This window comes from Motacilla alba, chromosome 4, assembly GCF_015832195.1.
Source record: "Motacilla alba alba isolate MOTALB_02 chromosome 4, Motacilla_alba_V1.0_pri, whole genome shotgun sequence".
NCBI classification, from domain to species: Eukaryota; Metazoa; Chordata; class Aves; order Passeriformes; family Motacillidae; genus Motacilla; species Motacilla alba.
Window position 1 is genome coordinate 50,658,115 of NC_052019.1, and position 12,354 is coordinate 50,670,468.

Here is a 12,354-nt window from a genome sequence, read left to right on the forward strand (position 1 = left end):
CCACACACGCTGTGCAGGCATTTGAACTGCATGTGTGGAAACTCTAAGTGATGAAGAAGATCTTTGTGTTCATGAACGAGGGCTGAGGCACAAACCTTATCTTCTGCAAACACAGCTGAATGCAACAGAAAGTGTCATTGACTTACTCACTTTGACAGAAAACAAACAAATCCATTTAGAGGGGGAGGAAAGCATCTCTACTGCAAACCAAAATTAATTGCACGCATGGAACAACAATAATGAATTTTGACCGCAGACATAAGCGCTACGGTTTTCCAGAAGTGTTTGAGCAGCCTACAAGCACTTCCCTCTCTGAATGCTCCAGAGCTCATGTCTGGGCAGGAAGGGGGTGTGTGCCACCCATGCCAGTGACACTGCCACCAGCCCATCAACCAGTGCCCATCAACAAGCTTCCATGCTTGCCCACCGACTCAGGCCTCTGCAAGAGGAGGAACCAGCCCTCAGCCCCACTGAGTTTGCTTGCTTTCTTTTTTCCCAATGTCATACACATGCATCTTCACAGCTACACTTCATACAAAACCTCAAAAGCCAAGAAATGTGCACTGCAAACACCCTTGGCAAGCTCACATCCCATGTGCTCCTCTCCTCAACCACAAGTTTTCAAGAGATGCATGACCACCTTTCTTTCATTCTCTACAGATTTCTCCACAATTCTCATCAAATGTAAAACTTTTTTTTTCCCAATGTCCAGCCAGATAGGAACAGCAATGAATAGGAGAAAAAGTACATGCGTTTTTATTATTTGACTATTTTTCTAATTGACTAGAATTTGAAATCTATAGAACAGATGCAGCATTTTAATAAGCATTACTGACATACACAAGCACTATATATCACCAAAGTTAGACAGAAGGGTGACTATCACTAAGGCTAAAACCAGTCCCAGCTCTGAAATTCAGGCCCACAATGCAAACCTGGCACCAGAATTAGCCTATTACTGCCAAAACATTTATTTTTAAATTAACTTCAAATCCAAAGGTTAATATAAAGAAGAAAAAGTGAAACATCCTTCTAAGTTCAAGATCAGGCTGATTTCCAAGTACTAGTTCTAAAAATCTCTTTTTCCTCAATCCTCACTAAAAAGAGTAACAGGAAACCTTTTGTTTTCCCTGCAGTATTTTCTCTGTAAATCTATCACCTTTCTCCTTCAATCTAAACCAACCAAAGTGCACCTAAAGGCTTGCATCGGCCTCCTGACACTGTACAAACTCTGACCCCCGAGTCCAAGTGAATGAATAGGAAATCTCCAGGGTGTGTGTGTGTGAATATGTCCCTGCAGGAGCCAAAGCTGCAAACACAAGACCCTGTGCACCACGAGCAGCTGGCTCCCTGCTACCCCACATCTTGCCAGCACACCAGCAACACTGCTCTTTCTTCAGTCCCTCTCTGACCTTTCTGAAGAACCCACCGAACTCCACTGTTTTACTTTTTTTTTTCCCCACCCTCTTAAGTGTTCTGCTCAAGCCAGGCTTAAAAAAAAAATTAAAAAGAACATAAAAGAAAGAAAAAATAAGAAAAAGACGAGGTGGGGGGAAGCACAAGTGCTTTGTGAGCTGAAAAGCTAAAGCCTTCTACTTACACGGAGTTTCGGCGCGCTCGCTACATCGCTGCCAGATTCCCCGAGGATGAAGAGTCATGTGAGGCGGCAGAGGGTGGCTCTGCTAAGCAAACACAGCACCGTAGGCCGGGCTAATCCTGCACCTGTGGCGTGTTATTCAGCAGCAAAGAAATGCAGTCCAGACTGCCTCTGCTTAATACGGCTCAGCTGTTTCCCTCTGTGCTCGCTTTGATTGTAAGCTGGCAAACAATATTATTTCAGCCAGGCGCAAAGGGGTACTCAGGCTACATAGGATGTGACAGTAAAAAGGCGAAAGAAAAAGAAAATCCTGGAATTGCAAATAAAACAAAGATCCCGAGCAATACAGAATTTCTAACTCTTTCCAGATGGTTGGCAATGCCTTCCAAGGTCAGTATATAAAATGCACACTGAAGTTGGAGCCTTCTGCTCTTCACCTCCCTTTAAAGTGGGGCTACTTGTGATACAGGATACACCACAGTGGCCTGGCCCTCATTTACCCAATCCAATACGTATTTGTCAATGAGAGCAATCACAAGAAGGTTTTGATGGGGTTTTAGGCTTCTTATGGTACAAAAAATGCCAACTGAGAACAGAGTATGAAAAGAAATGGCATGTAACCAGCAATCTGGGATTTTTTTTTCAGAGAAAAGCCAGCAAAGAGGTTGTGAAGTTGCTACTAGGATACATAGCCTTTATCACAGTGCATCATAAAAAAAAATCTCAGAAAACCCCCACAAAACCAAAACTAAAAAAAAAAAAAAAACAAAAGCTCAAGAAGCAACCACAAAAAAAAAACAAAAAACCAAACACAAATAAACAACAAAAAAGCAAACAACAACAACAAAAATCCAAAACCAACCAAACAAAAAAAAAAAAAAAACCAGAAAAAAACAAACCCAAAACTAAAACCAAACAAACCAAAAAAGACAGGAAACTTGATAAACTGCATCAAACAGCATCAAAATTTGGTACCATCATGGAACAATAGCAAGAATTTCATTTCAAGGTAGAGTACACAGCCACTGAGAGCATTTTATGATCCTGATATTTGCTGCACAAGTTGACTAACCACTGTTAAAATTCCCTGTAATTATGATCCACACATATTTACATAAAAGAAACCAGTATTATTTTTAAAAACCCCACACAGATTATTATTTCAGATGCTTGAAATAATTTAGTTAACTTAATCTGGTAATCAGGATTTATTCCAGACAATATGGTCATAATATACCCCACCTCTTCCACATAACATCTATCATTTCCATGGTAGCATGTAACTGCCAGAGGTGACCAACAGATGCTGTTACTAATGTTTCTTTCTGATATTGAGATGTAAACATCAGACATTGCAGTCACAACACACTCCCAGCATTTGTACTGAAATGTTCTTCTCTACAAAATGATACTTCAGTTTCTGCTCCATCATTCCCTAATCTAATTCCACGTTTGGAAACTGGTGATGAAAAAAAGAGATATCTGCACACTTAGAACTACGTATCAAATTTCTTGGTGGAAGGTTTATTGCAGCTGCTGTTTACCAATGGGATTATTTCCAAAGAAATAGGAGCTTTATTCCTATGAGAAAATGCTCAAAGTAATCTGGACCTATATGAACTTTCAACTGGTTTCTTATAGAAGAGCTAACTCTTCAAGATTCTGACTGAAACAAGTGGGATGTCTAGGTATTTGATTAGATCACAGAGTAAAAAGTAAGAAACAAGACTTTATACAACATAAAATCAAAATAAAAAAAGCTGCCTCCAATTTCCTCTTTCAAAAAAATTGCATGTGAGGTTTTTTTTCAAATACTTAATTCATTTTTTGGAGCCTTACACATGCTTTTTTAAAGCTATCTGATAGTAGCAGAGGCAATGACTAATTTTTCCTCCTCCATACTCTGGTCTGTTCCTGATTCATCCCTAGTTTAGTGAACTACCTGTAACTCTATCAAGACCACATGTACCAAGTGAAAAAGACAGATGACGTCTAAATTTCTGCCAACACAATGTTGAATCGTGGTCCTGCTAGAAACTGCCTGGTGCTCCTGGCAGGAATCACATTCCTCTCTTTAACTCTCCGAGGGCATCCTGCTCATTCTGCCTTGTGTCTCCTGGAGCTCATTCATGGCAATGTCCAACAAAATCATCTGCAGAGTTTTAAGTAGTAAGCTGTAAGTAGTTGCAAGTAGTCATAACTACTTACTACTTTTGAATTTGAAACCTCAAAACTTTTGAAATTGTTTTCTTTGTACACTGTGGCCTTTGCAGCGCACATGGTGTTACCAGACTGTGCTCGGTACCAGCCTGCTGCTCTGCCAACACAAAGCTCAAAACCTACTTCTAAGAAAATGTGAAAACTCAGAAAAACAATGAAAAGCATGGAAGCTGGAGCATAAACAAGACTGATATAAGTATCTTTAAGTAGGAACAGCTTTCATATACAACCAGTCACACACCTAGATGTTTACATTTAATTAGCTCTCAAAACAGTGGACTAGATGGCTGTGGAGAGAGAAATTAGGGACATAGACTGTTCTGTATATCGCTAGCTGAACTTCACCTAAAACCACCAAAAGCTTCCTGCTAGATGGCCTCTTTGAAAGCAGAACACTGTGCTGGCTGAAATAATTCAAGGGTTATATCCACCTCACAACACCTACATCTGCAATTTCCAATAAATACTCTTCTTGCAAGTCAAAAAACTCAGGAAAAGGTCATATTGATGAGCTTACAGAATGTAGAAAAATATTAACCCCTAACACCATAAGCCATCATTGCCCCCCATATTATTTTAATTTGATGCATAAGCAAGGAACCTTTGTTCCCAAGGTAATAATAACAGAGCATTACTGATGGGTGGTAAATCCACTTGGCTTCTCTTTCTTTCTTTCTTTCCCTTCTCTCTTCCCAGAACATGTACTTAACTCTATTAAAAAGGAAAGCTTACCACTCTCCATTCACAACTAAGCCAAAGGTCAGGAAAATTTAAAATCATCTTTCTTTCATTAACAAATTCAAATGTCATATTAAAAGGCCCAGAACAAAATACAGTAATTGCCAGCTGCCTAATTATTTTCTTATCCTCTTCCAGGCCTCAACACAATGCCGTTCTTAGGCTGCCTGCCAGGACTGTTTGGAACATTAAAATACACAAAATTTCTGCAAAGACTTAGTGTTGCAAAATGGGCTCCGATGGGCAAAACTGAAGCAAATGTAAGAGCAATCTGATATTATCCACTTTAAATGATGAGGGAAGGGAGAATACGGTGTGCTGTCAACTCCCCCTCAGGTTTGTATCCATATTCCTAGAAGAGTTCAGTAACAGGAGGTTGGAGGCTAGAGGCGACCAAGGACAAATTTTGGTCCCCAATTAACACTACTGAGCCATGAAAGCCTTGTCTAGCAGGCGCCATCACATACAAACTATCCTCCCACTGCACAGGGCCCTTGCTCTCTGCAGAGTTCAGTGTCTCCTGGCTTGCCCAACAGTGTAAGCAGAGGGATCATTAGTTATGACTAGTAGAGTCTAGGAGATAATGTTGACTCTCATTTCAGGAACTATTAAGCTATAAACACTGCGCTGAAAGCCATTTATCTGCATTTTAAGATAAACAGTGAAGCTATTCAATTAAGTAGACTGCAAGAAATAAGCTACAGATGTCAAATCGAACAACTTTTAAACTCCAAAAGAGAAAAATCCGTGCATTTAATAAGCACAACTTTATACCAAGAAATTACTCACATGGTAGTTCATAAGCAGTACAGCTTAACCACCCCACCATGTCTGATAAAAACAAAATACAAATCAAAGTGTAATTACGAAACAGTAAAATTCAAGCAATGTAAATTACATGTGCTTACAAAGTACAAGTTCCTACGGCGGCCACCAGTGATGGTGCACAAAGTTATGAAGAGGCAATTTTCATGCGGCAGTTTTTACATTTTATCTCCACATCGCTACAATTTGAAAATGAGATGCTATTCCAGACCTCCACAAATGAGGTAAATGGCTAGGCTGTCATGTTCGAATCTGCACTTGCTAAGGAGAACATTCTTCCTGAGATAAGCAAAAGAGTATGAAATTAATTTCTTGAGTCTTGCCAACCAATCAGATTTTTTAACAGAGTATTATTCATCTCTTTAGACATATCACTATGAGATCTTTAAGATACTAGCTTAAAAAAATTAAAAGAAAAAACCCAACCTCAAACCACTAAAAAGCATACCCACTAAATAGTTTCCATTTTCCTTTAAAAAGATATAAAATACAAGGCATTCTAAGCTTAAAAAAAAAAAAAAAAAGATGGATTTTTTTTTTCCCCCTCCCCACACAAAAATTAAAAACCTGATCTTTCCCCACACTTCCAGATGCCAGAGATTTTCAAGCCAGCTCTGAGGTCAGACAGGGGAACACACAGGTGCACCATGCATCAGCAGCTGAAAGCTTACAAGGTTGTGCCGGAATCTGATCTGCCCCCTCTTCCCGCATTCCTGCCGGCATTATAAACTCTCCCTGAAGGAATAATACCCTAATACGGACTAATTTTCCACAAACAGCCCCAGCCTCATTAAACCTCTTCTTTATCAGCATTGTTCAAAGCAGTTTTTCTGGTAATATTGAACTCTCCTACGCCTGTCTAAAGAGAAAAGAAACTCCTTTTATGTTCTCTCCAGTATCGTTTCTCCTACTCAGGTCCACTGGCACTACACAATAGATTCAATAAAAATATTCAGTTTCATCATATGGTAGTAATGTCCTAAAGACTATGTCATGGATTAAGAGAGAGAGAAAGAGAGAGAGTCTGTTCCAATAAAAAGAGACCACTCTTCCAATGGGATTTGATAGATTTCTAAGAGTGACTCCTCCCAGCAATTAGGCAAGCCCACAAGAATAAGAGGACAGTATTCCTAAAGCAGGTGTTTTTCAGAACCTGCAATTCTTCACACTCCTTAAATGGCCTTTTACCCTTCCCTAGAAAAATTCTTTTGCCTTCAGCAACATCACACAGACTCTGTTAAAATGAGCAGCCTTCGCCACTACAATAATTAAAAAAGTTGAATGTGCCATCACCCAGCTTCATTGTGGAGCCAAAAAAAGAGCTGGTCTGCATTCAAGCACCCTGTGAAGTAACAAAACCTAAGAGTGCGGTTTTGACATGCTGAAACCAAAAGTGGGTTCTCTTCCCAAAGGGATAATACCGGTGGCACCTTGTCCCAGATGCTCCATGATGCACCTTGCCCATCTGTAAGTCACTGATGTGAGTAACTATGTCCTTTTAAAACCATTTCTGTTTTGCAGATGAAAATTTTTATTACAAGACTGACAGAAGAACGCCATCTGCAGACACTCCTTCTTTCCCAGCTCCATCCAGACTATCCTGAATGGCCAGAGACTTGAAATACAGCAGAGGATAACACAATACAGAACAGAAATGCATCCAGATGATTTCTGCCTGTCCTGCACACTCTAACAACAATGCTGAAATGATAATACCAGTTCTACTGCAAGTTGCTAGCTCAGAGGAAAACAGCAGACCAAACAGTGCTGTATTTTCCAGGGATTCTTTTGCCTGCTGTTCAAAGTACAAACACCCATGAGAGATTGCCGGAAATATGGACACCAGGAAAAGAAAATGTAGGCACTGGGAAGGCAAGCCATGCATCTATGGTCTTTCTACCAGTTTAATTCCATCAGGCTGGGATATTTCAATAGGAATATAAACAAGCAAATATATTGTTTATATATAATGTATAGAAGACACATATTCTATCTAAATGCAAAATATATCAACAAATAATAAACCTGTTAGGGCTCTAAACTGAGGAAACACAGACTTAGTTCCATTGAACAAATTACAGTGGAAATGAAATAATTTGAAAATTGAAACTATTTCAATACAATTCAATAACATAATGTCAATATAAGCAATGTAAGTATGAGAGCTGTGGTCCTCATAACCATTTTTCTCATGTGCACAATGAACACAAGGCTGTGGTGTAACATTTTGTTTGCACACATTTGATTATAAAATAAGGCACATAATCATGAAATTTTGATGATAAAACAATGTTTCCCATATTTTAATATTCTGTTCTTCAAATCACTGTTCTTTCTCATTTTTCTTCAACCTAACTCCTCCAAAGGTTTTTAAAGATTTAATTTTTCTCCTTTTTTATTGCATTTATTTCTTTTTTTAATTAGCCCATTAAAATTGAATTACAAACCCTGACTTCAGCAAAAACCAAAAAGAAGTTTCAACTAATGCTGACAAAATACAACAATGTGGGTCTTGTAGAAACTTCACTTAAAAGAAGGTGGCTATGCTCACCAATATGAATTTAAAATACTGATATTAATTTTTGTCTTTCCCTTTTCTTCTTTTAATCTATTTAAAAGAGATTAAAATTGTCATCCAGCTCAGTTTCATTTCTTTCAGCTCCCCTCAATCTCTAAAAATACTCCAAAGCATAAGAACAAGGGGCCTACAGCAAATATGTGTTTCAAGCTGAGATGCTGTGTAGTTTCAGAGAGAAAGAAAAATATTTTCCCAAGCTTTCAACTTTTCATTTGTATAAAACAGTGTATTTTACAGCTAGGTAAAGATGTAAAATTAAACTTCTTCATTAGTGTAATGCACTGTAGCTCACTACAAATAGTGTTAACATACCTAAATGCATGAATTGTGCAACATTTTCCACCAGAATATGAAAGGAAATAGGTGCCAAATATAGAGTAAAAGAATATAAAAAGTAAGCTTTCTTCCATAAAATACCAGAATTTTCAAAGAATGTGTTGGTGGTCAAGTCTCACAAATAACAGGTTGTTTCCATGCTACATCCTGACTATTGGTTTGATCAACCTTTACTAAGAAATAAGAAAAAGTATTTGGATATTCTGTAAATAAGCACAGGGATTATTACTTACCCAAATAATAAAGTTATCTGAAATTACTCCCTCTCAGCTTGTATTTCTTACTGCTGTTCTTTTAATGCACCACTGCTAAATCAATTCCCTACACAACTTTTCAATAGAGGAATGATTTGCTGAAGTCCTTTCCTGGGTGGGGACCATACCAGATAAAACAACCATTATCACTGTGTTCCAGTCAGATAAAGAAGGAAAAGGGTAAAAAACCATTTTTAAAGATGATTGTGATTATTACAGACATTCACACTTTTCTACATGTAATATTTCATATTTCTACATTGCTTTCCTTTTCAAAGTCACTTCTTCTTGGACTGAAGCTGGTGGACAGAAGCTCAATCTCAGTGAGTTGAAGAACCAGATTTATCTGTATGTCCCGACAGAAGAAAAACCCTTCTAAAAAGGGCAGTTGATTCACTCCAACACAGATTTCACGTTTGTCTCCCTAAGTTATCACCATGCTCAAGGAAACACATTTCAAGGATTTAGTTATACATTCAGCAAAAAATCAGTGTAAACACTTAAACATGTGTGACATCAGAAAATATCACAGAATTTCTAGGTTGGAAGAGACCTTTAAGATCATCGAGTCCAACCCATGTTCTAACACCTTAACTAGATCATGGCACCAAGTGCCACATCCAGTCTTTTTTTAAACACATCCAGGGATGGTGACTCCACCACCTCCCTGGGCAGATGATTCCAGTATTTGACCACTCTTTCTGTGAAAAACTTCCTCCTTAATTCTAGCCTGCATTATGTCAGACTTAGCCATTTTCTTCTATAAAATACCCAACAGTTAACTAATCTTCCCCAAACAACTTTTCTTAAGAACACTGTAGGCCCCACATTGGAAACATCTACTTTGTCCCCCAACAGAAGTGATATGGAACACACATGGCACAAACCCAGGAACACCAATCAGAAATTCAGCTGCAACTATGACTTATGTTTGCCAAATTGACATTAAGACACATTTGCAGGAGCCTCTCCAGGAGCAGAGCCACAAGGCATGCATTCCATTGGCTGGGCTGTACCAAGAGAAGTCAGAGGCAGTATTACTGGGGAGGAAATGTCATGGGTACTCTCTGTTACCTTTGTCTTGGAAGTTAGCTTAGAACTGGAGTTTAAAACCTTGACTCCATACACGAGAAAAACATGAAGCTCACATCAAGCCCTAGAGATGGAGGAAGTGTTGGTAGGCTAAACACGACTTCTCCACTAAATGTTAGCCACCTAAAACAAGAAAGAACAAACCTTTTAATAGCTACTTGAAAGAATAAAGTTGATAAATTTATGATCAGAAAAGTCTAAAATACACTCTGAGAGAAAAAAAAATCTTGTACTACATATTTTTCTTCCTCAGCAATAGAAGTTCTTATATGAAAATCATTGTAATAAATCAACAAACCTAAGAAGCTACATTTAAAGAAAGGAGAAAAAGGGAAGAGTTAAATACAAAAACCAACAGAATTAGAACTTAGTCATTTATTCTGCACACTGCTGGCTGGAGTTTCAGTAGGTGATACACTCAGGATAGAAACAACCCTACTTCAGTTTTGCTCTCATCAGTACCATCAATGTGAGTTATCAAATTGAGCAGACTCAAATCCAAAGCTCGCTGTGTTTCAGGAAGGAATCTGATTTCTGCAAACTGTTCATACAGCTTTAGTACAGGGTACAATCTAAAATTTTCAACCCTTCAAGATACTAGTTATAGAATGAAATCCCACACTTTACTGCAAGCATTTCTAGTTTTTGCCATCACCTGCAATGGGTTTAGCATTTCAAAGAAAGATATCACCTGCAAAGAATTCCTCTTCCCGTCTGTGTCAGAGAAAGTCAATTAAAAAATTTATGTAGTGAAGTAATTCCCCTGCTTCTTTCCTGTATCTTAGCTCCCACTGAAAATAAATTGAGTTATGATGTTAAAAATTAAGGTGAAATAAAGACCAGCATGCACTGCAATAGATTTACAGGGTCCCCTTTGGATTCACATTCATTGTTCTGTAACCCATGAAATACTGGGGAACCTTGGGAAGAAGTCTAAACCCTTAACCTAAACTTAAAAACCTCACACCCATTCAGAAAGAGATGATTAGGAACAAAAGTATTCTAGCATCATATTTCTGGTTCCCTTCACTAGTATAAAATGGTTTCAGATTCAGCAATAATATTAATCAAGTGTTTTAAGACCACTTTTTCCTTTTCCTGCAAAGTTTCTCCTTCTTAGCACTCTCAGGAGTATTTGCTTCTGCCAAAGGTAAATTCAGTTTCTGCCTGTAACAATCATGCAAAATGAGGCTCAGCACACTTCTAGCAAGGAACAGATGTACTTTATATAGATCATTGTATTAGAAAAGTTCAAAATACTGCCAAATTAAAGGTGAAAAAACCCATGCTTTTCAAACATGGTTACAAGAAACCAGCACAACCATGTTACTCCATCTGCATGTTGTATTACTTACAGAAGTTCAAAACAGTTCAGTAAAACAGATTACTTAGATTTTTGCACACTTCTTTTAGAAAGCTTTCAAACTAAAATATCTTCTCCCTGTCCCTGAAGAATTTCATAGTTTTCCTGTATGTCGATATTTGTTGCTTAATTTGCCCTACAGAAGACACAGATCATCCCACTAGTGTCTCCTTTCTGTCATTTCCACCCTTTTCCAGGAGAAAGTCAGCTCAATACTCCTTCCCACTTCCCCCAGCAGAGGATATCCAAAATCCTCCAGATGACATCACAGGGCTGTCTGACAGGTGGGACCCAACCTTTCCTCAATAAAGCCAGCCATAAGATTTTAACAGGCTGACACTCAGCTTTCTCTCAACAAAAGGTGTCCAGGGGTTCATGCAAGGAGAAGAGATGGAGGACAATGTGCTCAAGCTATTAGCCCTGCTTATGAACTTCTCAACCCACCCTGCAGCAATCAGGGTATCAGCAAAGGACTCCACTTCCACAGTAACACCAGCTAGGGAGCAGTTCTTGCCAAAAGAAACACCCCTGTCAAAATTCCTCTGCCAGCAAGGATGTGCAGGTGTTTCCCCACTCCTCATTTTGTAGCCCATTGCTTGAGAGACCTCTTCATCTTCTAGTCCCAAATCACGTGTGCTGGGAGTTCCCTAAAGTGTAGAGATTATTGTTAAAGAAAAGCAAATTATGGAAATTGAAACCTAAATAATCCGATTTAGGCTGTGAAGAAACAAATACCAGCGGCTGTTGGAATTTGGGCAGGTGTCCTCTCTTCCCATTTCTCCTCCCAAGCCACCAAAACCTAGTCACCAAAGTTTCCTCCCACATAGCACAGACACAATGATAAAGAATCATTTTCTGGACCCATCCTTCCAAAATACATTTGGAATAACATTTCTAAAGCATCTTTCACTCTTCTTTGCATATTGAGCTTCCAATCAGGCAGTAAAGAAGAGGTGACACACTGTACTCCCATGGTTTGCATGCATTTCGTTTTTTGCACTTTGTGTTCATTAAAGATATAAATTAGAAGCAAATCTTTTCCTGCATGTGCCTAGCAAAGCAAAATAGGACACAATGTCTGAAACAGTTCACTCTGTGTACTGTTTTGATGCCTCTTGCCAAAACCAGACACAGTGATGCTCTTTTGCCAGCTGCGGTCCGCAGGACACCGGTTAAGAGCTCTTTTCCCTCCACAAAAAGCTATCTAAAGCACAGCTTCTCCATCCTCCCCTTCCAAAGATGCATGTTTCAGGCTGCAGTGGATTTTCTCCTTTTAACCAGCAGCTCCGTGACACAACCCAGAGGCTGAAGATGTAAACTATTTACCCTGCCTTGGTGTACGTTATTTTTG

At 38.8% G+C, this 12,354-nt stretch overlaps 1 protein-coding gene across 8 annotated transcripts in view; it reads right to left on the bottom strand.

The window, feature by feature from the left end:
* BMPR1B (bone morphogenetic protein receptor type 1B) overlaps positions 1–12,354 on the bottom strand; it is a 233,397-nt gene that overhangs the window by 38,795 nt on the left and 182,248 nt on the right. Inside the window, exon 1 of one of the 8 annotated variants that reach the window (XM_038134838.1) lies at positions 1,601–2,286. The exons of the other annotated variants lie outside the window; for them this stretch is intronic. Within the exon in view, the coding sequence (XP_037990766.1) occupies positions 1,601–1,658 (58 nt within the window). The 5' untranslated portion in view covers positions 1,659–2,286. Of the gene's footprint in view, positions 1–1,600; positions 2,287–12,354 lie in introns of those variants that run through there. 8 annotated transcript variants of the gene reach the window in all.